The sequence below is a fragment of the Nelumbo nucifera genome, chromosome 4, assembly GCF_055504915.1.
Source record: "Nelumbo nucifera cultivar China Antique chromosome 4, China Antique-T2T, whole genome shotgun sequence".
In the NCBI taxonomy this organism is placed as follows: domain Eukaryota; kingdom Viridiplantae; phylum Streptophyta; class Magnoliopsida; order Proteales; family Nelumbonaceae; genus Nelumbo; species Nelumbo nucifera.
The window spans coordinates 49245368-49269913 of NC_142652.1; the positions used below are offsets into that span (position 1 = coordinate 49245368).

The 24546-nt window shown below is 38.6% G+C and overlaps 2 protein-coding genes across 2 annotated transcripts; both read right to left on the reverse strand.

Annotated features, from left to right (window-relative positions):
* Positions 1 to 1348: 1348 nt before the first annotated feature.
* On the reverse strand, positions 1349 to 8432 carry LOC104591157 (putative metal-nicotianamine transporter YSL7). Its single transcript, XM_088904480.1, has 6 exons — positions 7844 to 8432; positions 4649 to 4812; positions 3730 to 3827; positions 3494 to 3628; positions 2786 to 2975; positions 1349 to 2617 (listed from the first exon to the last, which is right to left on the reverse strand). Exons 1-6 carry the CDS (start codon positions 8262 to 8264, stop codon positions 1511 to 1513), a joined length of 2115 nt encoding a protein of 704 aa, XP_088760606.1. The 5' UTR covers positions 8265 to 8432; the 3' UTR covers positions 1349 to 1510.
* An 8136-nt stretch (positions 8433 to 16568) lies between these two features.
* LOC148792268 (putative metal-nicotianamine transporter YSL7) lies at positions 16569 to 23648 on the reverse strand. Its single transcript, XM_088904485.1, has 6 exons — positions 23060 to 23648; positions 19869 to 20032; positions 18950 to 19047; positions 18714 to 18848; positions 18006 to 18195; positions 16569 to 17837 (listed from the first exon to the last, which is right to left on the reverse strand). The coding sequence occupies exons 1-6, from the start codon at positions 23478 to 23480 to the stop codon at positions 16731 to 16733; spliced, it is 2115 nt and encodes a 704-aa protein (XP_088760611.1). The 5' UTR covers positions 23481 to 23648; the 3' UTR covers positions 16569 to 16730.
* Positions 23649 to 24546: the final 898 nt, after the last annotated feature.

The window sequence follows — 24546 nt, forward strand, 5'->3', positions numbered from 1 at the left end:
ATACCTTATTCAATTCTCTTTCATTAAGTCTAATATTTGGGATATTAACTCTTATGAATCATATATTTAAGTTATTTTTTTACAAATAAATTCTAGTAATAGATTTATATTCCAATACTTTTAATACTTTTAATAATTACTCTTAATAAAAATTTCTCTTATTTTCATTTAATATCTATTAATTTAGTATTAGTCAATATTAATTAATAGTAATTCAAATAAATTTAATTTACGATTAATTAAAACTTATGGAAAGGAAATGTCTATGATCTGTTGATCTTGTCCAAGAAATATGCCAATCAATCCATTTGCAAGTTGATAACATTGATATTATACAAATATGAAAATTTAAATCTAACTTTTGAGTCTGGAAGGTAGTACATCCACTGGTACAATGTGATCATAATACAAAACTTATTATCACCGTCATCATTTGAAATTGCCACATGCAATGCACTTGTACATTTACTACTTAAAAAACTGTGCAATAAATTATAATAAACATTTTCGTAAATAATTAAAATCCACCTATTATATGCACTTGCTATAAAAGGCCACATGAAATGTTCCATGCATGAAGTCCTATTTTGTGATTCTAATTGAACAAAACAATCCAATATGGCACGAGCTTTTAGAATCACCACTCTAATTTTGTGAAAATTCTCAATGTAGTCAAGTCTTGGAGTTGCACATGTCATAATAGCCTCTTCAAAGAATGGGGAGATTATTTAGGTGTCCGCTATTGGATACATATAAGTTTGACAATGTACCGGGCTAATTCTAGGGTAGGGGGTAAAGTTAGAAACGTAAAACAATCCAATTAGAAACCAAAACCAAAATAGAGTAAGACTTCATTTGGCATTCCTTATTTTAAGGACTTACCTCCTTTTTTATATTCAAAACTCAATGTTCATAGGGACATTTTAACTGCAAAAATGAGACCAAATCAGCCCCTCACAAGATTGCCCCCCACAACATCCCACTGCACATCCCCGCCGTGTATTGGGAACATCTCCCGATGATAATCTCAGAAATGATATGTCATCATTGGGAGATGCTCTCAATAGTCAAATACACGGCAGAGATGTGCTGTGGGACGTTGTGGGGGGCAATCTCATGGGGGGCTGATTTGAACTCTGCAAAAAGAAAATTAGTCCTTAAAATAAGGAATGCCAAATGCAGCTTCAGGCCAATTGTTAATTTTATCATTTGGGCGGATTTTCTCGAGTTAAAAGAGTAGTCTTTCTCTTGGCATTGGGATGCATGGATAGAGAAACACACACAAGGTTTGGAAAAGGAACAATGAAAAGCTTTTGCAATGTCTTAATGTGGGTGGGTTGAACATAACTTGCACTTGTAAAGAGTACTATATCTATTCCATGCTGCAATTATTAACACTTGTTAAGTGGCCATAGAAAATAAAATTTGACTTGACTGCATAACCTTTACAATTGCAAATACATTGTGACAACAACCAAGGGATAATACACAACTTAACTAAATGAAAAGATTAAGATGACAAGAACTTATCAACTTTGGCATTTGTTGCCCTTGATAGGAACTTCATGCAGATTGGTGGCTTCACCCCAGCCAAAGCAAGTATTGAACTAGGTAAGGTCCATATCCCATCTCCACAAATCAGCCCAGAAGCTACTGCAGGACCAAATGCATCTGCCTTGGCCTTGTTAGTCTTCTCCCATAGAAATAGTATCAAGCTCCCAACGCACATGTCAATGGCAAAGTAAGAGCCCAAATAAAATGGTATTGCCATTGCCATTGGGACCGGTATAAACTTTGACCACTTCTTCCCAACAACATCTCTAATCAGGTTAATGAGAATAGCCACAGCAAAGAATGCATAACAAAGAGTGAGGCAATGCTTTGGTAGAGCTGAGAACCCCTCGACTCCCAATATCGCCATGTTTCGATATACAAGAGCATATGGGGCAGGGTATTCTGAGCCAGGAAGTCCAAGATCATTAAAGGCCTTGTAGAAGAGCCAAAAGACACAAGGAGAGATAATACAACCCATTATAGTTCCAATCACTTGGCTCATAAACATGGATCGAGGGGAAGCTAAAGTCAGATACCCAGTCTTGAAATCCTGCATCAAGTCAGAGGCTGTGGAAACAATGTTCATCATTACACCACAGGCTGCAAGTCCAGCAATAACCCCACCATGTCCTGCCCCAGCCCATGCCCCAATAATGAAGATGGCAAGCTTCCCATAGGTTGAGGCTAGGGACCAATCAGTGAGCCCACACCCATATGCATTACAAAAGGCTAATGTAGGTGCCAATGCATAGATGACCACGATATAGTACCACTTCAACTGGGGAAAAATGTGAGGAAGGGCTACAATGGAGACTATAGCAATAACAACATAACCTACTATTGCAAACCATGTAGGAATTTGGTCCTTGAGGAATAGTTGGATTCGCCTTTGGTCATCATAAGAAATAGTTGGGCTTGGAGGAGAGGGTCGGCCAGCTATTGGGAGAACAATCCCGGCCTCTTTGTTACGAAGTTGGTGAAACAAGCCAATAAGAGTTCTACTTAGGACCTTTAAGAAGTTGTAAAGGCCATCACCTAAGATCATGGCAATAGCAATGAATACCTGCAATCAAAGTAGGGGGAGTTGCATTAATATAACTGACATTTTTTATATTCTTTTGATTTTGATTTTTTTTTTTTTTTGCAGGGGGTGGGGGCGCAATGGGAGTAGGGGACAATTTAGATGTTATATAAAGCTATCTTATATTGAAGCAAGGGGAGATGAGATTACCTTGTAACCTTGAAGGCCATGGAGGCTGCTCTTAGAGAGGTCTGCAGAATACCAATCACCTTTTTTAGCATCTATGAGAGGCCACATGACACCCCATGAGAGAATCCCTCCAATTAACAAAGATATGTTTATGATGTATGGACAGATCATTCCAACTCCCACATAAGTAGCAGAGAAATCAAAGTAAAACCTGTTTATTTGATTAAAATAACCAAAAATTCGAACAATGAAAGGAGGTTAGATACTTAAAAGAGCTTATATCTATGTAAACTTTGGAATTTAGAAACTTGACCAAAAAATTCCATTGTCATGTTACCAAATTTAAATGAATTTGTAATCAAATTTCTTTTCAAATAGTAGGTAGAAAAATGACCAATGATTCAAGTTAAATATTTAAAATGAGAAAGATTGGATACTAATCATCCCAATGAGTTGCTTAAAGACGGAGTCGGTTCAAACCAAGTAAAGGTGGCAACATGAGTTGTTAAAAAACCAATTTTTGATGGAGTTCATTTTTGCTTCTTCCATGAAAGATGCAAGCACCAAGGGAAGACATGCAATCAGGATTGCATAAGGCTTGAACACTCTGTTTGTTCATGGAAGAAGCTTTGCTAAACTCTTTGGATGGTGAAATCAACTGAACTCCAATTTAGCTAATCAATTTCATAATGTTACTAATCGATCTGAGAGTAGTAACATTATACATACTTGTTCTGGTAGGCTTTGAGGCCAAGTGAAGGGAAGTTTGAAAAGCCACAATCATCCCCTGCAGTGAAGAACCATTGGAAGAAACCCCATAGGAAACTGAAGGAGAAGAACTTTCCCAATGCTCTGACTTGTTTCCTGGATAATATGAAAGGAAAAAAATCATCAGAACATCCCAATGTTCAATCAGTCAAATTTTAAGGTAAACATTCTAGTATTGTTTATCAATTAAATCTAACCTTGCTAAATTGGCTCCTTGGGGAGTGTGGAAGCTATTGATAAGGTGTGCAGTCGCAGTGCCACTTGGGTAAGTCAATTTGAAGTCAATGATCATGATCTGAGGACAATCATATAAACGTAAGGTTCTAAGCAGCATAATCTTCAAACAGGGGGAAAATCAAGTTTGATGTTCCAGAATGATTGTCTATTTCATAATATTGTAGCTTCAAGCATTAGAAATTGTCTCACAAAGTTTGTATTGGGAACAACAAAAGGCTTAAGATAATGGGAAGAACACAAACGGCATGGAACAAAACTCATTGTGGATCCTTTTATGTTTGAATGGATAAAAAAGAGAGAGGTTGAGTGGGATAAATGGCTACCAGGACAGATGAATTGGAGGGATGAGATAAGAATTTCAGTGCTGCAAAATCATAGTATCTTTTCAACTCAGATTAGAAGGATGGCTTTACTCTTCACGCTTTCTTATGAACAATATTAACCTACCAAAGACTAGTGAACTATAACGTCTAGTACTAAGAATTCACGAGATTCCCAAGTAGAATTCACAGCATGAGTCAATTTTGTAACCCGAAAGCAATGATTCTATGTGAGGCTCAACCTGAATTGAGTTTGTCAGGCGGTTTGGGATTTACAACTGGAACTGGGCTAGGTTTGAAAAACTCATAGCCAAATACTATTTGCGTTGGGTTTCAAGTCCAGTTCCGTTAACTAGTTCAGTAGTTTGAGATTTCAGTTTTGGGAAACCACTTAAATTTAGGTTTTGAATACATATATCCTATGACAAGCCAACCGTTCTTAGTTGCAAAACTACCTTTCATTAGTCCTTTTCTTTCTCATGTATAAACCATACTGAGTCACGACTCAGTATTAGAAAACTAACAAAAAAGAGAAATCCAACAAGTTCCTGGAAAGTACCTTCCGGAGGGGAACCACTGAGAAGAGACCAAGAAAACTAACAATAAATAGAAATCCAATCATCCACCCTAGTGCTGGGTCTTTAATATTTTGTGCAGCACCAGTTTCTGCTGATTGTTTCGCCTCAGCAGAGCTCATTCCAAAAAGGTAACTCCCAAATCCTCCTGATAAATTCAAATTATTCAAAATGCATTAGAAAAAGCAACAGATAAAGAAGATAAAGAAAGATAAATAGCAACGAATATGCTAAACATAGTGATAAAAAAGGATATGTTAAATACTTACAAGTCAAGGATTAGATACAAGAATAACACAATAAAACTGGTGAACTTAGGTGGCAATACTTAATCTACAATTATGTTCTTTTATCATCAGTTTATCACCATTACAATTCATCATCATAATTCATAAATCAACTCTTTTGGCTGCATCATGGAAAACCGCCTTTACATTGGCTTAGTTTGGTTTCGATTTAATACCTTCGTGTTGGGCAATTTTACCCAATGTATTAAATCAAAAGGATCAGATTTGTGGATCGTAATACCCCTTACATCGATTTTTAAATCTCAATATTATTTTTTGGTAGTGGTATCTTAGTATTATTTCTAGCAAAAGGATGCAAATGGATGGAACTAACATGATTCAAACTCAAGTTTGATTTGTTCGAGTCAGATTTGGGTATCTGCTTAACAATAATTGGATAGGATGATATTCCAAAATGTGATCCACTAATTAAATTAGTTGAATCCATATGGAAAGACAGAGAAGGGGGATATTAGACCCTTTCAGAATTTTTATTTAAAGTTCTTTAGGATTAAGTTGGATTTGGGAGTTTATTAAAAACCTACTATTGTCTGTCTATAATGCATGATTTCTTCTTAGGTGTATGCTAGTTTTGTATAGGTTTACCGAGTTTCAAACCAAACCAGATTTGAATCAGATATCTGGATATTTAAATGGATCAAAAACCGAATCTGTGTTTCACATATGACATATCTATTGAATACCAAATGGTCCAAATCCAATTCAAATATTATGGATTCTTATCAGATCATCTTCGTAATTCGTATATGCACTAATCTTAGCAAATGTGACGGAGCGAAATCTAACCTGAACCGTGGCTGACCCTTACCAAACACTGACTCAATTTATGTGAGTGTGAGGTAGTACCTTGAGAGTGTAGCAGTTGTGTTCAAGTGCAGCTGGGCTTCAAATTGGAGACCAGCTTCAAGTAGGCTTGAATTAATCCTAGCAGTTAGCATTTCTTTCAACTCTATTTGCCCAAATTAGATCAGAAAGAATTAAGACAGACTATAGCCCATAAGGACCAATTTTGTTTCCCAAGACTAGGCCTAAGAGTTAGATTAGGTTAAAAAATATGAACCAAACCTGACTTTTAGTTTGGTTAGAATTGAGGCCCTGTAAAGATTGAAGCTTATGATTTTTTTATTCCCAAAGCACCAGAACGTTGTATACCTATGCTAAATTAATCAACCTTAATTGACTAATCCAAGTCTAAGGAAAAAACATCTTTGAAAAACAAAATGGAATGAACTCAACCAAATATAAGGAAGCTCAGATTGGATTAGGGTTGCCCGTTCAAAAACTCGAGTTGGGTTAGGGTTTACCTAAACCCAAGACTCCAAAACCAGAGTAATTAATATAACTGGTCTAGGCAAAGCACACACACCTGGACCAGGGATTTCTAGGCTACTCCTGTATGATCCCAAGTCCATATTCCATCCATGGGCTCAACAAGAAAAAATGAAAAAAAAAATTATTTTAACATACTAATGGTAGGCCTGGCTTTAGGCCCATCTTACTCATTGTCATATCTAGATAACGGCTCGCTCCTTTATACTACTAAGTCTAACCCACATATCTTTCTGTTCAGCGTTTTTCACAGTTGTTCATTAATTGTGATTGTTCTGCTTTTTGTTCAGCTTTTATTACCAAAATTAAAAAGTTCGCCCATTGTCATATTTTACATACGTTAAAGTTTAATAGACAATCTGGCACCGCCAACTATTTCAACGGTGAAAGATCAATTAATATGTCGTGAGAATCACTGCGCACACCACGCGCACCTCACAAGACATCCATCCCAATTGTGTATTTGGATGTCTCTAATGCGCTGTGAGATGTGTAAGTGGGATGGTGGGACGTGCCTCGTAGGGAGCATGTGGGGCGCCAATCTGAACACTTGCCGAATTTACAACGGCAGCCACAGAACGCATATGTGGCATGCCCCACAAGACATCTCAATCGTGTACAGCAATATTCCCAATGCACGGTGAAGTGTGCATGTGGGGTGGGGCACGCCCAGTGGGCCGTGTGGCGCCACTCTAAACTCGCAGCTAGCGAAGGAGGATATGAGGATATCACCAAAAGCTCCGACAACGACACTCCAAGGCCGCAAGCATCATTTTCCCCATCAAAGACCCAGAAGCCAAGCATCACTTTCCCCATTAAAACCAAGATTCAGGAATCTGGAATCTCACGAGTCACGAGAAAAGATCAACCCAACCTGTCCCACGCAATTAGTGCGCCCGGAGTGAAAATCATCTATATTCTACCTAGATCAGACGGTTACAAACTCTTGACCCCCCCCCCCCCCCCCCCCCCCACTGGTTAACAGGCTGAATAATCAATCCAGTTTTATTGGATCACATGATCAATCTTTAATGACGATCGGCCAAGTTACTGAGAGGTCGATGAATCATTATTAGTCATTTCCGAAGAATTAGATAATACTGATCTACAGTATTAACCTACGACGACTTTGTCCGATGACTCGGAAGTCGGATCATTACGAAAGCTTTAACGGATCCTAGACAAAAATTACGCCGATGTTACCGGCAACGAAGCACGGGACTAGTGATTGTCCAAACAGCTTCATCACCGGCAATAACAGGTGGCTATACGAGCATCGGCGACAATATTCACCACCGTTGATTTGTTGGCAATTTGATATAACCACAGAATCTCAAGTGGTCGGTATACCAAATCAACGGTGACGATTGTCTGGTTCAAATGAACTGCTACTACTGCCTGTGGAAACTGATGATAAAACACTTTTTCTTCTCCTACTCTAGAAAACAAAAGAGAACCGATAATAAAGACAAAACCTCTAGCGGTTTTTGCAGAGAGAGAGAGAGAGATAACCGAAAACCGCCAGTAGAATTTAGGACATACCGCTGAAGGCGATGCCGGAGGAGGCGACAACGCAAGTCTGGATGACGGTGTTCTCCTGTCTGGTGAAGGGCTGCTTCAGCATTCCAGATTTTTCAAGAAATTTCGTCCACGTCTTAACAAAGAAGAAACCAAGCAAACCCGCGGAGACATTCAGAGAAGGTATAATCCCAGTCGTCAGATTGAGCTTCATCACTATGAAGCTGAACAGAATCGCCAAAAGGAAGCTTACGGCGAACGCTCTCAACGTGAGCTGGTTCTGCCATGGGGGAATTTCTTGGCTGTCGAAGATCCGCTCAATCGACTCCTTCTCATCGTCTTCCAATCGCTTCTTGTCGGCCTTCCCGTCCGACAGGTCGCGGTCCGACAGATCGGAGAAGATGTAGCTACCGTTCTCATTGTGATCTCCACCTCTTCGCTCCATGGATGGAATCTCAGACGGGGAGCTGCGTGGAATGAAACGAACGAGTGAAGTTTCGGGGGTCGGGGCTTTGAAGTCTGAACTCAAGGTCTAAGGCACATACTAGTTTCGCCACGTGTCCTCAGCACACCAAAAAGCTGCATTTATGATTTTCCCCAAAAAATCCATAGCCGTAATTATTGTTTTTTTTAATTTTCTGTAAATTCTATGATGCAGTGGTAGCTGCTGATTGCTGATTCAATTACAGAATCTTAGATTTCGATCTTGGAAATGATTCAGTGTTTCGCGACTATGAGAAACAATGGCATGTCACTCATGGGAATTGAAGTTGGCCGCACGTAGAATATTCCACATTCGTGGTGTAAGATGCATTTGTCAGAAGTGTGAATAGGTGTGAAACGGTTTATTATAACGGTGGACGTCGGTGTTTGTTGTTTGTAGTTTCTGTGCACTCTGCCGTGTGTGAGGTGCTGATGGCTAACTTTTTGGTAGCCAGTCAATGCATCATCTTCACGAATTTTCGATAGCCTCACATCTCTCCTTGATTTTTTAAAAGTCCACTTTCAATGTAGTTATGGGAAAATGTGAAATATTTACTCAGGTAAGTTTAATTATTCATATTATATTTTGATATAAGATGATAGTGGGTAAATTTTTCTAATTATGTTTTCTAAATTTTTATTTAAGTGAGAAAATTATCCATTTATCCCATGGTTTTTAAAAGCGATTCAGAGAACGAATCGGTCAGGGATCAGGTTACCGGGTCCAACGGTTCGACCGTTTGAACTAAATGGTCAATCCATTTTGACAAAACATAAAAAATTTAAAAAATATATATAAAACGGTCAAAACCGTTCGAACAATTAACCGCCCGGGTCAATGGTTTGTTGACCAAAATCAATGATTTTTGAAGAAAATCTGGTTTTAGGGAAAATTGAAACCGGTCACTTGACTGGTTCCCGGTTTTTCCGGTCCGATTTTGAAAACCATGATTTATCCACTTGTAGAGATGGCAAATTGATCCATTCTCATAGAGCCCCACACCCCATCTCGCCCCGGTCGGGGTAGGTTTTCTTACCAGTGATCAGGGTTTGGGGCGGGTTTCAGGGAAAACCTAAAACTTTAGGGTCAAGGATGGGGTAGGAATGGTATTTATCCACCTTGCCCCATCCCCGACCATGACCCCGCCCCTACTACATTATATAACATAATATAATATATATTATAATATTATATATATTATGTTATACTATATTATATTACACAATATAAAATAGTTCTAGGTAGGTTTAAAAAAAAATAAATAAATTAATAAATATATAAATAAGAATGACCGGAGTGGGGTGGGGCAAAGTTGGTGATCCTCGTTCCTTATGAGGGTAGGGATGGGGTTAGGATTTTTCGCCCCATTGGGGTTCGAGGCAGGGGATTTAAATTTGGGGTCAGGTAAGGGTCTGACAAACCCCATTGCCATTCCTATCCACCAAGGAGATGGATATCATATGTCGGGAAATCGACTTTATCATATGGTCCAAAGCTTCTTAAAAACAGAATATAGTAAAATTTTCTCCCTCTCTTATTTCCCAACAAACGAATAGGGCCTTAGGATAAATTGCTAAAACCTCTCCTAAAGTTTTTAAAACTTTCCATGAAGTTTGGTAATTGCAGTCACCTCTCTTGAACTTTTAGACACAATCACAAGTAGATCCCTCTAACAAAAGGCACGAAGAATGATCAAAATATTAATTTTGACCAAAATGTTTACTTTCCAAATTTCCTCTTTATATTAATCACTGCCCTAAGCCCTTCCAATCTCTTTTCCAAAATTGATTTGCTTTCCAAATTTTCCCTTGGGCTTAATTTGGAAAAAGTACAAATACAAATTTGTAAAGTTCCGGCTCATTTTGGAAAGAGTACAAATACAAATATGTACAGTGCAAATACATACAAAATAATGCAAAATATAAACTTTTGCTCTCTACAAATTTGTATTTGTACTCTTTCCAAACTAAGCCTTCTATCAGTGGCTCATAGGTAAATTGCAACTTTAAACTCTATTTTTTGTTGTTGATAAAGTTTGTATTACTATTTTTCTATAGAAACCAACCACGCATAGGTATTTTGGACATTTTTTGTGAGGGGGTCTACTTAAGTGTCAGAAAGTTCAGGAGAGGTGATTGCAATTACCAAATTTTAGAGTAGGTTTCAGCAACTATGTTGGTTGAACTTCTTTGAAAAATCTATTAGAATTCGGCTTCTTTAAGGGAGTCACTCTCGAAAAGCTACTAAAATCAGCTTTATCTATATTCTTGGCTGAGCAGAAGTGTACTTAAGCTTTTGATTTTTTTTTTCACCAAATATAACTTAGATTTCTATGTGGGGCACATCTTAAAACTATAAGAATCCTACAAAATGGATAGGTGATATTTGATAAAACTTTTTAGATGTCTGATGTATGAAAACTTTGCTTTTTCAGACTCATTGACATTTGGGTTTGGCAATATGTTTAATTTCAGTTTCCTTAACCGGTTCAGCCATAAAAGGAAGCAAATCTTCCTTCTTTGGTTGTGCTTTACACATGGGCCCATGCACGGGTGCACCATAATGGATGCTACCTCTGGTGTCTCTAACAATTTATAATATTATCAAATAGTCTATTGCAAGGGTATAATAGTAAATTTAACAGTTTCAAACGTAGGAGAATTGCTCCAATTCAAATGACAAGTGATTCTTTTTTTATCAAAGCAATGGATGGAGGCCAGTTTTGGTGTTCTCAATTTGCATAAATGGCAAGTTTACAGGTCGGTTGTTAAATTTTGGTGTTCTCAATTTGTATAAATACCTGATGTTAGGAGCAGGCTTCCTTTGTTTTTTTTTGGTTAAATTTTCTTTTGTTTATGTTCCTTGGACTTTAACTTTATATCCCATAAAATTGCAAAACAGGTTAATGGTATTAATTTGAGCTTTTCTGAATGGTGGTATAGTCTACTAGATTGTTTGGGTTGTCCTGTTTCATGGTTTTAGTTAAAGATAGTTTTTATTTATTCATAAAAAATACCAATTAATTTTCAATTTCTTAAATCTCATTTAACTTTATCTTAATGTAAGGCATTTATTTTATCTTTCTTTTTCTCAACTTCCCAACTTTCATATATTATGTATTAGTATAAAGACAACAACAAATTTTCACTCTTTTTGAACTATTTGTTATCTCCTTTTCCTAAGCAATTATTTTTCTAATCTTTTTATTTGACATGCACATTACACAACTTTTAGTTGGGTATTTTTTTTTGTAAATAAAAAATTAAAGGATTTGGTCTAAAACCCTAGAAATATCACTATTTTTCAAGTGACAAAAGGCAAAAAAATTTAGTCTCTTGGTGTGTGAAATTTTGTAGGTTTATTATATTTGAGTCATATGGGTTGTGGCTCAGTTATATTGATTATCCGAATAGGTTGTGTATGATTTGTGATAAGAAACAAACAAGTTTGAGATATAGATAAATCAAAAGGAATAATTGAAACTTCTGAAATTGTCAAATTTACCTCTTAACCATATTTTTTTTTGCTGCGACTTAATCATATGATAGTTACAAACTTGAGTTTCAAATTCACTACAAATGAATTATATATTTTGTAATTTGATCTTTTATACATTTTTCTTAAAAAATCTATATATGATTTAAATTTGATAAGTCATTTTTAGATAGTTGACCAATTTAGTTGAAGACTTGAAGAGAGTCTCCTTTAATTAATTGGTTTGTCCCTTTCATGCTACTGGTTTAATTAATCGTTTTTAGATAATCAACCAATTTATTGGTTGTATTTCATATGACATAGGTCTTCTTGAAGAAGCATGAGGCCTTATAATTGGTTGCATTTCATCTTGCACATAATTGTTCTCAATTCTATTTTTAGTTGAGAATTGTTTTGTAATTTCTATATTCAAGATTGGGCTTTTATGCTGCCGGTTGATTTAAAAGGCAAATTCATTATTTTTTTCCAAAAGCTTATTAATACTTGATGTTTCTTTATGAAGAAACACAAGGCACCTGATGGTGCGTGATCTGGTCACTCCTAGCTAGCGGCTACTGTACTCCTATCTGGCGATAGACGAGGTACCTGTGAGGAAGAAGAAGGATCCCCGGGCAGCTCTCCCAGTGGGAATACTCCGATGCTTAAGTTAGTACTCGAGTTGGAAGTTAGGAGAAGAAGAAGAGAGTTGCAGAGAAAATAAGAGAGCTAAGAGTGAGGATCACGCCAATCCCTTCTCTCTTGGGGGTCTGGGCCCTTATATACTAATCTTCTGACATATCAGGTGCAACTGCCTCTGAATCCCTGCTGCGGCGATCTTCTGTCAGATAACGGCTTGGTGTGGCTGGTCGTTACCTGTCAGAGCTGAGCTGTCGGGCAAAGGTGGTCGTTGCAGAGTACGACCCTACCAGACAAGAAACGACCTTCAATGATGGCAGGCACGATGCCTCTAGGAGAGAGACGTGGGTGCAGTCTGGCAAGTACGGTTGTCAGGCGGAAAATCTCCTACGATACGCCGAGCTGCTCTGCCACGAGCTACCTTACACTGAGCTACTGGTGATGCGCCGAGGTGTTTTTCCAAGGCGGATCTCTTAAGTAGCCTAAGTTTGGGTGGGAGCGAGCTGATCCCAATTAGGGGGCTGACAAGCTCATCCCGAGGTGTCTTCAGCTCGGGATGCTCCCTACTTGGGAGAGTCCTAGCTCGGGTTGTCGGAGTATCATCTTGCCACGAGCTACCACTCCGGGCGAGCTATCAGGCTAAGTTGTACCGAGCTCATTATGCTGAGTTGTCACTTACGTCAGGTCATGTCCACGTGTCCCCTTATTATGAGGTCGGGCCGAATCACCCTCCATCAATTGCCCCCCACTCCCCAGACCAGGGGTCCTGACCCGGTGTGGGGAGCTCACGACGTGACGGGTGGATTTGGCTCAAACTCCAAGTCGCTTAGTCAGATAGTTCGCTGGTTGGACCAGTTCGTTGCTTGGCTCAATCAAGGGTAACCCGGGTGGCATACAGTTCATGCGCGGGCGTCACACGATCTATAGACTCCGTGGACGTCAAAAAACACACTAAAGAAATTTCACCTCGGGAGTCGCGCAACCGATTTCCTTGAGAGCTGTTGGATCGTCTTGATCTTGACCGTTGATTCCCGGATATAGCGGCTATAAATAGGGGGGGCCCGAGTAATTTTCTCCGCCATAAGTTCTCTAGCGTTCATTCTAAGGTCGCGCCTAAATTCCTCAGCTCGGGTTCTCCAACTCGTCAGCTTCCTTGTTCGGTCACTTTCCTTTGGTGAGTTTCCCTAGCTTCTTTTTTTAGTTCATTTCAGTTCGTAGTTATGTCAGACCATAGTTTTGATAGTCTCCTAGATGAGCCCGAGGTGGGTACCTCGGCACAAGTAGGTGCCTCTAAGGCACAGCCAACCTATGAGGCGTGGGAGGCCTCGGATAACCCAGCGTCTACCTCTCCTCGAGTTCGAGTACCAGATAAGTTCGGTCCCTCAAATATGACCGTAGAGAGACAGGGCATTGATCCGTCAGTATAATCGTCTAAGGGAGTATACCTATAATCTCTCCGCGGGTAACTTCCCTTGGGAACACGGTCATGATGAGATCGTGATTTTTGGAGAGCTGCTCGCGGCTGGGCTCTGTCTTCCTCTACATCCTCTGATCATAGATGTCTTAAAGTTCTTCAACGTCACCATAGACCAACTCCACCCGAACTCCATTCGGAATGTGGTCGGGACAAATTCCCTCTGCTTTGACTACGCTCTACCCCTTGATCTCGAAATTTTCTCCTCTATCTTGTCCATAAAGAAGAATGCCTCTAGCGTTCTCCCCGAGCATAGGCGGGCCTACTACCTGTCCCCTCGCCCGGGCTATAAGTTGTTGCACAAGCTTCCTAGTAAAATCCCAGCCTGGAAACGGGATTATTTCGTAGTCCGCAATTCCGCGGGATGGCCCTTTCCTTCTCATTGGAGGGCGGTTGTTCAGGACTTTGGTATTAGGCTGGACCTGAAAACAAGAGAGATGCTCCAATCTTGGGCGGAGCTCGAGTTCGACTACAAGGACTATATCACCGAGGACAAGCTCATAGAAGTCGGCTTGAGCCCTGGTAGGTCGCTCTGGTCTAGAGTTAGTATCTTATCTTAATAGTTGCCATCTCTTTTTGATAGCGTCACTAACGTTGAGCTTTGTTGCAGGCTTCATGCATAATTGGAGCTTGTAAGATGCATTGCTCAACCGTAAATGTTCGGAGATGATGGATTGGAGCATAGGGTTCTCCATTGCATTTGACATTTGCTAAAGGACTTGAGTTCCTTCACACTATTTACGATCCCCATATAACTCACGACTATATCAAGCCTAGTAACATTCTCTTGGATTGCTATTATTTTTCTCTTGAAAGAGTAAATTTCAAGTGGGACCCACCTATAATTTCAAGTGAGAACCACCTATTAACTTCAAGTAGGATCCACCTATTATTTTTCTCTTAAATGAGGAAATTTTAAGTTGGATCCACCTATATATTAATTTCAACATCTATTAATTTATACATTAAATAGTTTTTATTTTATTCAGTGGGATCCCACTTGTAATATTTTCAGTTTTTTAAGTTAAACAGTGCCATGCCATCATTTCTTATTATTTTATTCATATTATGTAATGGATTTGTGAACAACGTCACTAACACCATGTATTTTTGGCTAATGTTGGACTTTTCAGCTTAGTTTGAGATCTAAAATGGCCCCTTAAATTCTTTAGGGTCGAAATTTTCATTTTCAAAAAGTTTAGGGGTTTGTTAGAGCCAAAAATATATCAACTCTAATTATTTTTTATTTAATTATTTTGACTAAAATATCCATATTTTTTAAAATTTTCCTCTATAATTGTAAGAGTATAAATGTAACTTAAACTCCTACATTATACCTTATTCAATTCTCTTTCATTAAGTCTAATATTTGGGATATTAACTCTTATGAATCATATATTTAAGTTATTTTTTTACAAATAAATTCTAGTAATAGATTTATATTCCAATACTTTTAATACTTTTAATAATTACTCTTAATAAAAATTTCTCTTATTTTCATTTAATATCTATTAATTTAGTATTAGTCAATATTAATTAATAGTAATTCAAATAAATTTAATTTACGATTAATTAAAACTTATGGAAAGGAAATGTCTATGATCTGTTGATCTTGTCCAAGAAATATGCCAATCAATCCATTTGCAAGTTGATAACATTGATATTATACAAATATGAAAATTTAAATCTAACTTTTGAGTCTGGAAGGTAGTACATCCACTGGTACAATGTGATCATAATACAAAACTTATTATCACCGTCATCATTTGAAATTGCCACATGCAATGCACTTGTACATTTACTACTTAAAAAACTGTGCAATAAATTATAATAAACATTTTCGTAAATAATTAAAATCCACCTATTATATGCACTTGCTATAAAAGGCCACATGAAATGTTCCATGCATGAAGTCCTATTTTGTGATTCTAATTGAACAAAACAATCCAATATGGCACGAGCTTTTAGAATCACCACTCTAATTTTGTGAAAATTCTCAATGTAGTCAAGTCTTGGAGTTGCACATGTCATAATAGCCTCTTCAAAGAATGGGGAGATTATTTAGGTGTCCGCTATTGGATACATATAAGTTTGACAATGTACCGGGCTAATTCTAGGGTAGGGGGTAAAGTTAGAAACGTAAAACAATCCAATTAGAAACCAAAACCAAAATAGAGTAAGACTTCATTTGGCATTCCTTATTTTAAGGACTTACCTCCTTTTTTATATTCAAAACTCAATGTTCATAGGGACATTTTAACTGCAAAAATGAGACCAAATCAGCCCCTCACAAGATTGCCCCCCACAACATCCCACTGCACATCCCCGCCGTGTATTGGGAACATCTCCCGATGATAATCTCAGAAATGATATGTCATCATTGGGAGATGCTCTCAATAGTCAAATACACGGCAGAGATGTGCTGTGGGACGTTGTGGGGGGCAATCTCATGGGGGGCTGATTTGAACTCTGCAAAAAGAAAATTAGTCCTTAAAATAAGGAATGCCAAATGCAGCTTCAGGCCAATTGTTAATTTTATCATTTGGGCGGATTTTCTCGAGTTAAAAGAGTAGTCTTTCTCTTGGCATTGGGATGCATGGATAGAGAAACACACACAAGGTTTGGAAAAGGAACAATGAAAAGCTTTTGCAATGTCTTAATGTGGGTGGGTTGAACATAACTTGCACTTGTAAAGAGTACTATATCTATTCCATGCTGCAATTATTAACACTTGTTAAGTGGCCATAGAAAATAAAATTTGACTTGACTGCATAACCTTTACAATTGCAAATACATTGTGACAACAACCAAGGGATAATACACAACTTAACTAAATGAAAAGATTAAGATGACAAGAACTTATCAACTTTGGCATTTGTTGCCCTTGATAGGAACTTCATGCAGATTGGTGGCTTCACCCCAGCCAAAGCAAGTATTGAACTAGGTAAGGTCCATATCCCATCTCCACAAATCAGCCCAGAAGCTACTGCAGGACCAAATGCATCTGCCTTGGCCTTGTTAGTCTTCTCCCATAGAAATAGTATCAAGCTCCCAACGCACATGTCAATGGCAAAGTAAGAGCCCAAATAAAATGGTATTGCCATTGCCATTGGGACCGGTATAAACTTTGACCACTTCTTCCCAACAACATCTCTAATCAGGTTAATGAGAATAGCCACAGCAAAGAATGCATAACAAAGAGTGAGGCAATGCTTTGGTAGAGCTGAGAACCCCTCGACTCCCAATATCGCCATGTTTCGATATACAAGAGCATATGGGGCAGGGTATTCTGAGCCAGGAAGTCCAAGATCATTAAAGGCCTTGTAGAAGAGCCAAAAGACACAAGGAGAGATAATACAACCCATTATAGTTCCAATCACTTGGCTCATAAACATGGATCGAGGGGAAGCTAAAGTCAGATACCCAGTCTTGAAATCCTGCATCAAGTCAGAGGCTGTGGAAACAATGTTCATCATTACACCACAGGCTGCAAGTCCAGCAATAACCCCACCATGTCCTGCCCCAGCCCATGCCCCAATAATGAAGATGGCAAGCTTCCCATAGGTTGAGGCTAGGGACCAATCAGTGAGCCCACACCCATATGCATTACAAAAGGCTAATGTAGGTGCCAATGCATAGATGACCACGATATAGTACCACTTCAACTGGGGAAAAATGTGAGGAAGGGCTACAATGGAGACTATAGCAATAACAACATAACCTACTATTGCAAACCATGTAGGAATTTGGTCCTTGAGGAATAGTTGGATTCGCCTTTGGTCATCATAAGAAATAGTTGGGCTTGGAGGAGAGGGTCGGCCAGCTATTGGGAGAACAATCCCGGCCTCTTTGTTACGAAGTTGGTGAAACAAGCCAATAAGAGTTCTACTTAGGACCTTTAAGAAGTTGTAAAGGCCATCACCTAAGATCATGGCAATAGCAATGAATACCTGCAATCAAAGTAGGGGGAGTTGCATTAATATAACTGACATTTTTTATATTCTTTTGATTTTGATTTTTTTTTTTTTTTGCAGGGGGTGGGGGCGCAATGGGAGTAGGGGACAATTTAGATGTTATATAAAGCTATCTTATATTGAAGCAAGGGGAGATGAGATTACCTTGTAACCTTGAAGGCCATGGAGGCTGCTCTTAGAGAGGTCTGCAGAATACCAATCACCTTTTTTAGCATCTATGAGAGGCCACATGACACCCCATGAGAGAATCCCTCCAATTAACAAAGATATGTTTATGATGTATGGACAGATCATTCCAACTCCCACATAAGTAGCAGAGAAATCAAAGTAAAACCTGTTTATTTGATTAAAATAACCAAAAATTCGAACAATGAAAGGAGGTTAGATACTTAAAAGAGCTTATATCTATGTAAACTTTGGAATTTAGAAACTTGACCAAAAAATTCCATTGTCATGTTACCAAATTTAAATGAATTTGTAATCAAATTTCTTTTCAAATAGTAGGTAGAAAAATGACCAATGATTCAAGTTAAATATTTAAAATGAGAAAGATTGGATACTAATCATCCCAATGAGTTGCTTAAAGACGGAGTCGGTTCAAACCAAGTAAAGGTGGCAACATGAGTTGTTAAAAAACCAATTTTTGATGGAGTTCATTTTTGCTTCTTCCATGAAAGATGCAAGCACCAAGGGAAGACATGCAATCAGGATTGCATAAGGCTTGAACACTCTGTTTGTTCATGGAAGAAGCTTTGCTAAACTCTTTGGATGGTGAAATCAACTGAACTCCAATTTAGCTAATCAATTTCATAATGTTACTAATCGATCTGAGAGTAGTAACATTATACATACTTGTTCTGGTAGGCTTTGAGGCCAAGTGAAGGGAAGTTTGAAAAGCCACAATCATCCCCTGCAGTGAAGAACCATTGGAAGAAACCCCATAGGAAACTGAAGGAGAAGAACTTTCCCAATGCTCTGACTTGTTTCCTGGATAATATGAAAGGAAAAAAATCATCAGAACATCCCAATGTTCAATCAGTCAAATTTTAAGGTAAACATTCTAGTATTGTTTATCAATTAAATCTAACCTTGCTAAATTGGCTCCTTGGGGAGTGTGGAAGCTATTGATAAGGTGTGCAGTCGCAGTGCCACTTGGGTAAGTCAATTTGAAGTCAATGATCATGATCTGAGGACAATCATATAAACGTAAGGTTCTAAGCAGCATAATCTTCAAACAGGGGGAAAATCAAGTTTGATGTTCCAGAATGATTGTCTATTTCATAATATTGTAGCTTCAAGCATTAGAAATTGTCTCACAAAGTTTGTATTGGGAACAACAAAAGGCTTAAGATAATGGGAAGAACACAAACGGCATGGAACAAAACTCATTGTGGATCCTTTTATGTTTGAATGGATAAAAAAGAGAGAGGTTGAGTGGGATAAATGGCTACCAGGACAGATGAATTGGAGGGATGAGATAAGAATTTCAGTGCTGCAAAATCATAGTATCTTTTCAACTCAGATTAGAAGGATGGCTTTACTCTTCACGCTTTCTTATGAACAATATTAACCTACCAAAGACTAGTGAACTATAACGTCTAGTACTAAGAATTCACGAGATTCCCAAGTAGAATTCACAGCATGAGTCAATTTTGTAACCCGAAAGCAATGATTCTATGTGAGGCTCAACCTGAATTGAGTTTGTCAGGCGGTTTGGGATTTACAACTGGAACTGGGCTAGGTTTGAAAAACTCATAGCCAAATACTATTTGCGTTGGGTTTCAAGTCCAGTTCCGTTAACTAGTTCAGTAGTTTGAGATTTCAGTTTTGGGAAACCACTTAAATTTAGGTTTTGAATACATATATCCTATGACAAGCCAACCGTTCTTAGTTGCAAAACTACCTTTCATTAGTCCTTTTCTTTCTCATGTATAAACCATACTGAGTCACGACTCAGTATTAGAAAACTAACAAAAAAGAGAAATCCAACAAGTTCCTGGAAAGTACCTTCCGGAGGGGAACCACTGAGAAGAGACCAAGAAAACTAACAATAAATAGAAATCCAATCATCCACCCTAGTGCTGGGTCTTTAATATTTTGTGCAGCACCAGTTTCTGCTGATTGTTTCGCCTCAGCAGAGCTCATTCCAAAAAGGTAACTCCCAAATCCTCCTGATAAATTCAAATTATTCAAAATGCATTAGAAAAAGCAACAGATAAAGAAGATAAAGAAAGATAAATAGCAACGAATATGCTAAACATAGTGATAAAAAAGGATATGTTAAATACTTACAAGTCAAGGATTAGATACAAGAATAACACAATAAAACTGGTGAACTTAGGTGGCAATACTTAATCTACAATTATGTTCTTTTATCATCAGTTTATCACCATTACAATTCATCATCATAATTCATAAATCAACTCTTTTGGCTGCATCATGGAAAACCGCCTTTACATTGGCTTAGTTTGGTTTCGATTTAATACCTTCGTGTTGGGCAATTTTACCCAATGTATTAAATCAAAAGGATCAGATTTGTGGATCGTAATACCCCTTACATCGATTTTTAAATCTCAATATTATTTTTTGGTAGTGGTATCTTAGTATTATTTCTAGCAAAAGGATGCAAATGGATGGAACTAACATGATTCAAACTCAAGTTTGATTTGTTCGAGTCAGATTTGGGTATCTGCTTAACAATAATTGGATAGGATGATATTCCAAAATGTGATCCACTAATTAAATTAGTTGAATCCATATGGAAAGACAGAGAAGGGGGATATTAGACCCTTTCAGAATTTTTATTTAAAGTTCTTTAGGATTAAGTTGGATTTGGGAGTTTATTAAAAACCTACTATTGTCTGTCTATAATGCATGATTTCTTCTTAGGTGTATGCTAGTTTTGTATAGGTTTACCGAGTTTCAAACCAAACCAGATTTGAATCAGATATCTGGATATTTAAATGGATCAAAAACCGAATCTGTGTTTCACATATGACATATCTATTGAATACCAAATGGTCCAAATCCAATTCAAATATTATGGATTCTTATCAGATCATCTTCGTAATTCGTATATGCACTAATCTTAGCAAATGTGACGGAGCGAAATCTAACCTGAACCGTGGCTGACCCTTACCAAACACTGACTCAATTTATGTGAGTGTGAGGTAGTACCTTGAGAGTGTAGCAGTTGTGTTCAAGTGCAGCTGGGCTTCAAATTGGAGACCAGCTTCAAGTAGGCTTGAATTAATCCTAGCAGTTAGCATTTCTTTCAACTCTATTTGCCCAAATTAGATCAGAAAGAATTAAGACAGACTATAGCCCATAAGGACCAATTTTGTTTCCCAAGACTAGGCCTAAGAGTTAGATTAGGTTAAAAAATATGAACCAAACCTGACTTTTAGTTTGGTTAGAATTGAGGCCCTGTAAAGATTGAAGCTTATGATTTTTTTATTCCCAAAGCACCAGAACGTTGTATACCTATGCTAAATTAATCAACCTTAATTGACTAATCCAAGTCTAAGGAAAAAACATCTTTGAAAAACAAAATGGAATGAACTCAACCAAATATAAGGAAGCTCAGATTGGATTAGGGTTGCCCGTTCAAAAACTCGAGTTGGGTTAGGGTTTACCTAAACCCAAGACTCCAAAACCAGAGTAATTAATATAACTGGTCTAGGCAAAGCACACACACCTGGACCAGGGATTTCTAGGCTACTCCTGTATGATCCCAAGTCCATATTCCATCCATGGGCTCAACAAGAAAAAATGAAAAAAAAAATTATTTTAACATACTAATGGTAGGCCTGGCTTTAGGCCCATCTTACTCATTGTCATATCTAGATAACGGCTCGCTCCTTTATACTACTAAGTCTAACCCACATATCTTTCTGTTCAGCGTTTTTCACAGTTGTTCATTAATTGTGATTGTTCTGCTTTTTGTTCAGCTTTTATTACCAAAATTAAAAAGTTCGCCCATTGTCATATTTTACATACGTTAAAGTTTAATAGACAATCTGGCACCGCCAACTATTTCAACGGTGAAAGATCAATTAATATGTCGTGAGAATCACTGCGCACACCACGCGCACCTCACAAGACATCCATCCCAATTGTGTATTTGGATGTCTCTAATGCGCTGTGAGATGTGTAAGTGGGATGGTGGGACGTGCCTCGTAGGGAGCATGTGGGGCGCCAATCTGAACACTTGCCGAATTTACAACGGCAGCCACAGAACGCATATGTGGCATGCCCCACAAGACATCTCAATCGTGTACAGCAATATTCCCAATGCACGGTGAAGTGTGCATGTGGGGTGGGGCACGCCCAGTGGGCCGTGTGGCGCCACTCTAAACTCGCAGCTAGCGAAGGAGGATATGAGGATATCACCAAAAGCTCCGACAACGACACTCCAAGGCCGCAAGCATCATTTTCCCCATCAAAGACCCAGAAGCCAAGCATCACTTTCCCCATTAAAACCAAGATTCAGGAATCTGGAATCTCACGAGTCACGAGAAAAGATCAACCCAACCTGTCCCACGCAATTAGTGCGCCCGGAGTGAAAATCATCTATATTCTACCTAGATCAGACGGTTACAAACTCTTGACCCCCCCCCCCCCCCCCCCACTGGTTAACAGGCTGAATAATCAATCCAGTTTTATTGGATCACATGATCAATCTTTAATGACGATCGGCCAAGTTACTGAGAGGTCGATGAATCATTATTAGTCATTTCCGAAGAATTAGATAATACTGATCTACAGTATTAACCTACGACGACTTTGTCCGATGACTCGGAAGTCGGATCATTACGAAAGCTTTAACGGATCCTAGACAAAAATTACGCCGATGTTACCGGCAACGAAGCACGGGACTAGTGATTGTCCAAACAGCTTCATCACCGGCAATAACAGGTGGCTATACGAGCATCGGCGACAATATTCACCACCGTTGATTTGTTGGCAATTTGATATAACCACAGAATCTCAAGTGGTCGGTATACCAAATCAACGGTGACGATTGTCTGGTTCAAATGAACTGCTACTACTGCCTGTGGAAACTGATGATAAAACACTTTTTCTTCTCCTACTCTAGAAAACAAAAGAGAACCGATAATAAAGACAAAACCTCTAGCGGTTTTTGCAGAGAGAGAGAGAGAGATAACCGAAAACCGCCAGTAGAATTTAGGACATACCGCTGAAGGCGATGCCGGAGGAGGCGACAACGCAAGTCTGGATGACGGTGTTCTCCTGTCTGGTGAAGGGCTGCTTCAGCATTCCAGATTTTTCAAGAAATTTCGTCCACGTCTTAACAAAGAAGAAACCAAGCAAACCCGCGGAGACATTCAGAGAAGGTATAATCCCAGTCGTCAGATTGAGCTTCATCACTATGAAGCTGAACAGAATCGCCAAAAGGAAGCTTACGGCGAACGCTCTCAACGTGAGCTGGTTCTGCCATGGGGGAATTTCTTGGCTGTCGAAGATCCGCTCAATCGACTCCTTCTCATCGTCTTCCAATCGCTTCTTGTCGGCCTTCCCGTCCGACAGGTCGCGGTCCGACAGATCGGAGAAGATGTAGCTACCGTTCTCATTGTGATCTCCACCTCTTCGCTCCATGGATGGAATCTCAGACGGGGAGCTGCGTGGAATGAAACGAACGAGTGAAGTTTCGGGGGTCGGGGCTTTGAAGTCTGAACTCAAGGTCTAAGGCACATACTAGTTTCGCCACGTGTCCTCAGCACACCAAAAAGCTGCATTTATGATTTTCCCCAAAAAATCCATAGCCGTAATTATTGTTTTTTTTAATTTTCTGTAAATTCTATGATGCAGTGGTAGCTGCTGATTGCTGATTCAATTACAGAATCTTAGATTTCGATCTTGGAAATGATTCAGTGTTTCGCGACTATGAGAAACAATGGCATGTCACTCATGGGAATTGAAGTTGGCCGCACGTAGAATATTCCACATTCGTGGTGTAAGATGCATTTGTCAGAAGTGTGAATAGGTGTGAAACGGTTTATTATAACGGTGGACGTCGGTGTTTGTTGTTTGTAGTTTCTGTGCACTCTGCCGTGTGTGAGGTGCTGATGGCTAACTTTTTGGTAGCCAGTCAATGCATCATCTTCACGAATTTTCGATAGCCTCACATCTCTCCTTGATTTTTTAAAAGTCCACTTTCAATGTAGTTATGGGAAAATGTGAAATATTTACTCAGGTAAGTTTAATTATTCATATTATATTTTGATATAAGATGATAGTGGGTAAATTTTTCTAATTATGTTTTCTAAATTTTTATTTAAGTGAGAAAATTATCCATTTATCCCATGGTTTTTAAAAGCGATTCAGAGAACGAATCGGTCAGGGATCAGGTTACCGGGTCCAACGGTTCGACCGTTTGAACTAAATGGTCAATCCATTTTGACAAAACATAAAAAATTTAAAAAATATATATAAAACGGTCAAAACCGTTCGAACAATTAACCGCCCGGGTCAATGGTTTGTTGACCAAAATCAATGATTTTTGAAGAAAATCTGGTTTTAGGGAAAATTGAAACCGGTCACTTGACTGGTTCCCGGTTTTTCCGGTCCGATTTTGAAAACCATGATTTATCCACTTGTAGAGATGGCAAATTGATCCATTCTCATAGAGCCCCACACCCCATCTCGCCCCGGTCGGGGTAGG

What these genes read in the sequence shown, in the direction of transcription:
- LOC104591157 (XM_088904480.1), bottom strand. Translation starts at nt 8,264, where the DNA reads ATGGAGCGAAGAGGTGGAGATCACAATGAGAACGGTAGCTACATCTTC. An exon ending in CAGTGGTTCCCCTCCGGAAG is followed by an intron (nt 3,828 to 4,648) that starts GTACTTTCCAGG and finishes GATTGTCCTCAG; the next exon opens with ATCATGATCATTGACTTCAA. An exon ending in ATGGCCTTCAAGGTTACAAG is followed by an intron (nt 2,618 to 2,785) that starts GTAATCTCATCT and finishes CTTTGATTGCAG; the next exon opens with GTATTCATTGCTATTGCCAT.
- LOC148792268 (XM_088904485.1), bottom strand. Translation starts at nt 23,480, where the DNA reads ATGGAGCGAAGAGGTGGAGATCACAATGAGAACGGTAGCTACATCTTC. An exon ending in CTCCGGCATCGCCTTCAGCG is followed by an intron (nt 20,033 to 23,059) that starts GTATGTCCTAAA and finishes TGAATTTATCAG; the next exon opens with GAGGATTTGGGAGTTACCTT. An exon ending in CAAGGAGCCAATTTAGCAAG is followed by an intron (nt 18,849 to 18,949) that starts GTTAGATTTAAT and finishes CATATTATCCAG; the next exon opens with GAAACAAGTCAGAGCATTGG.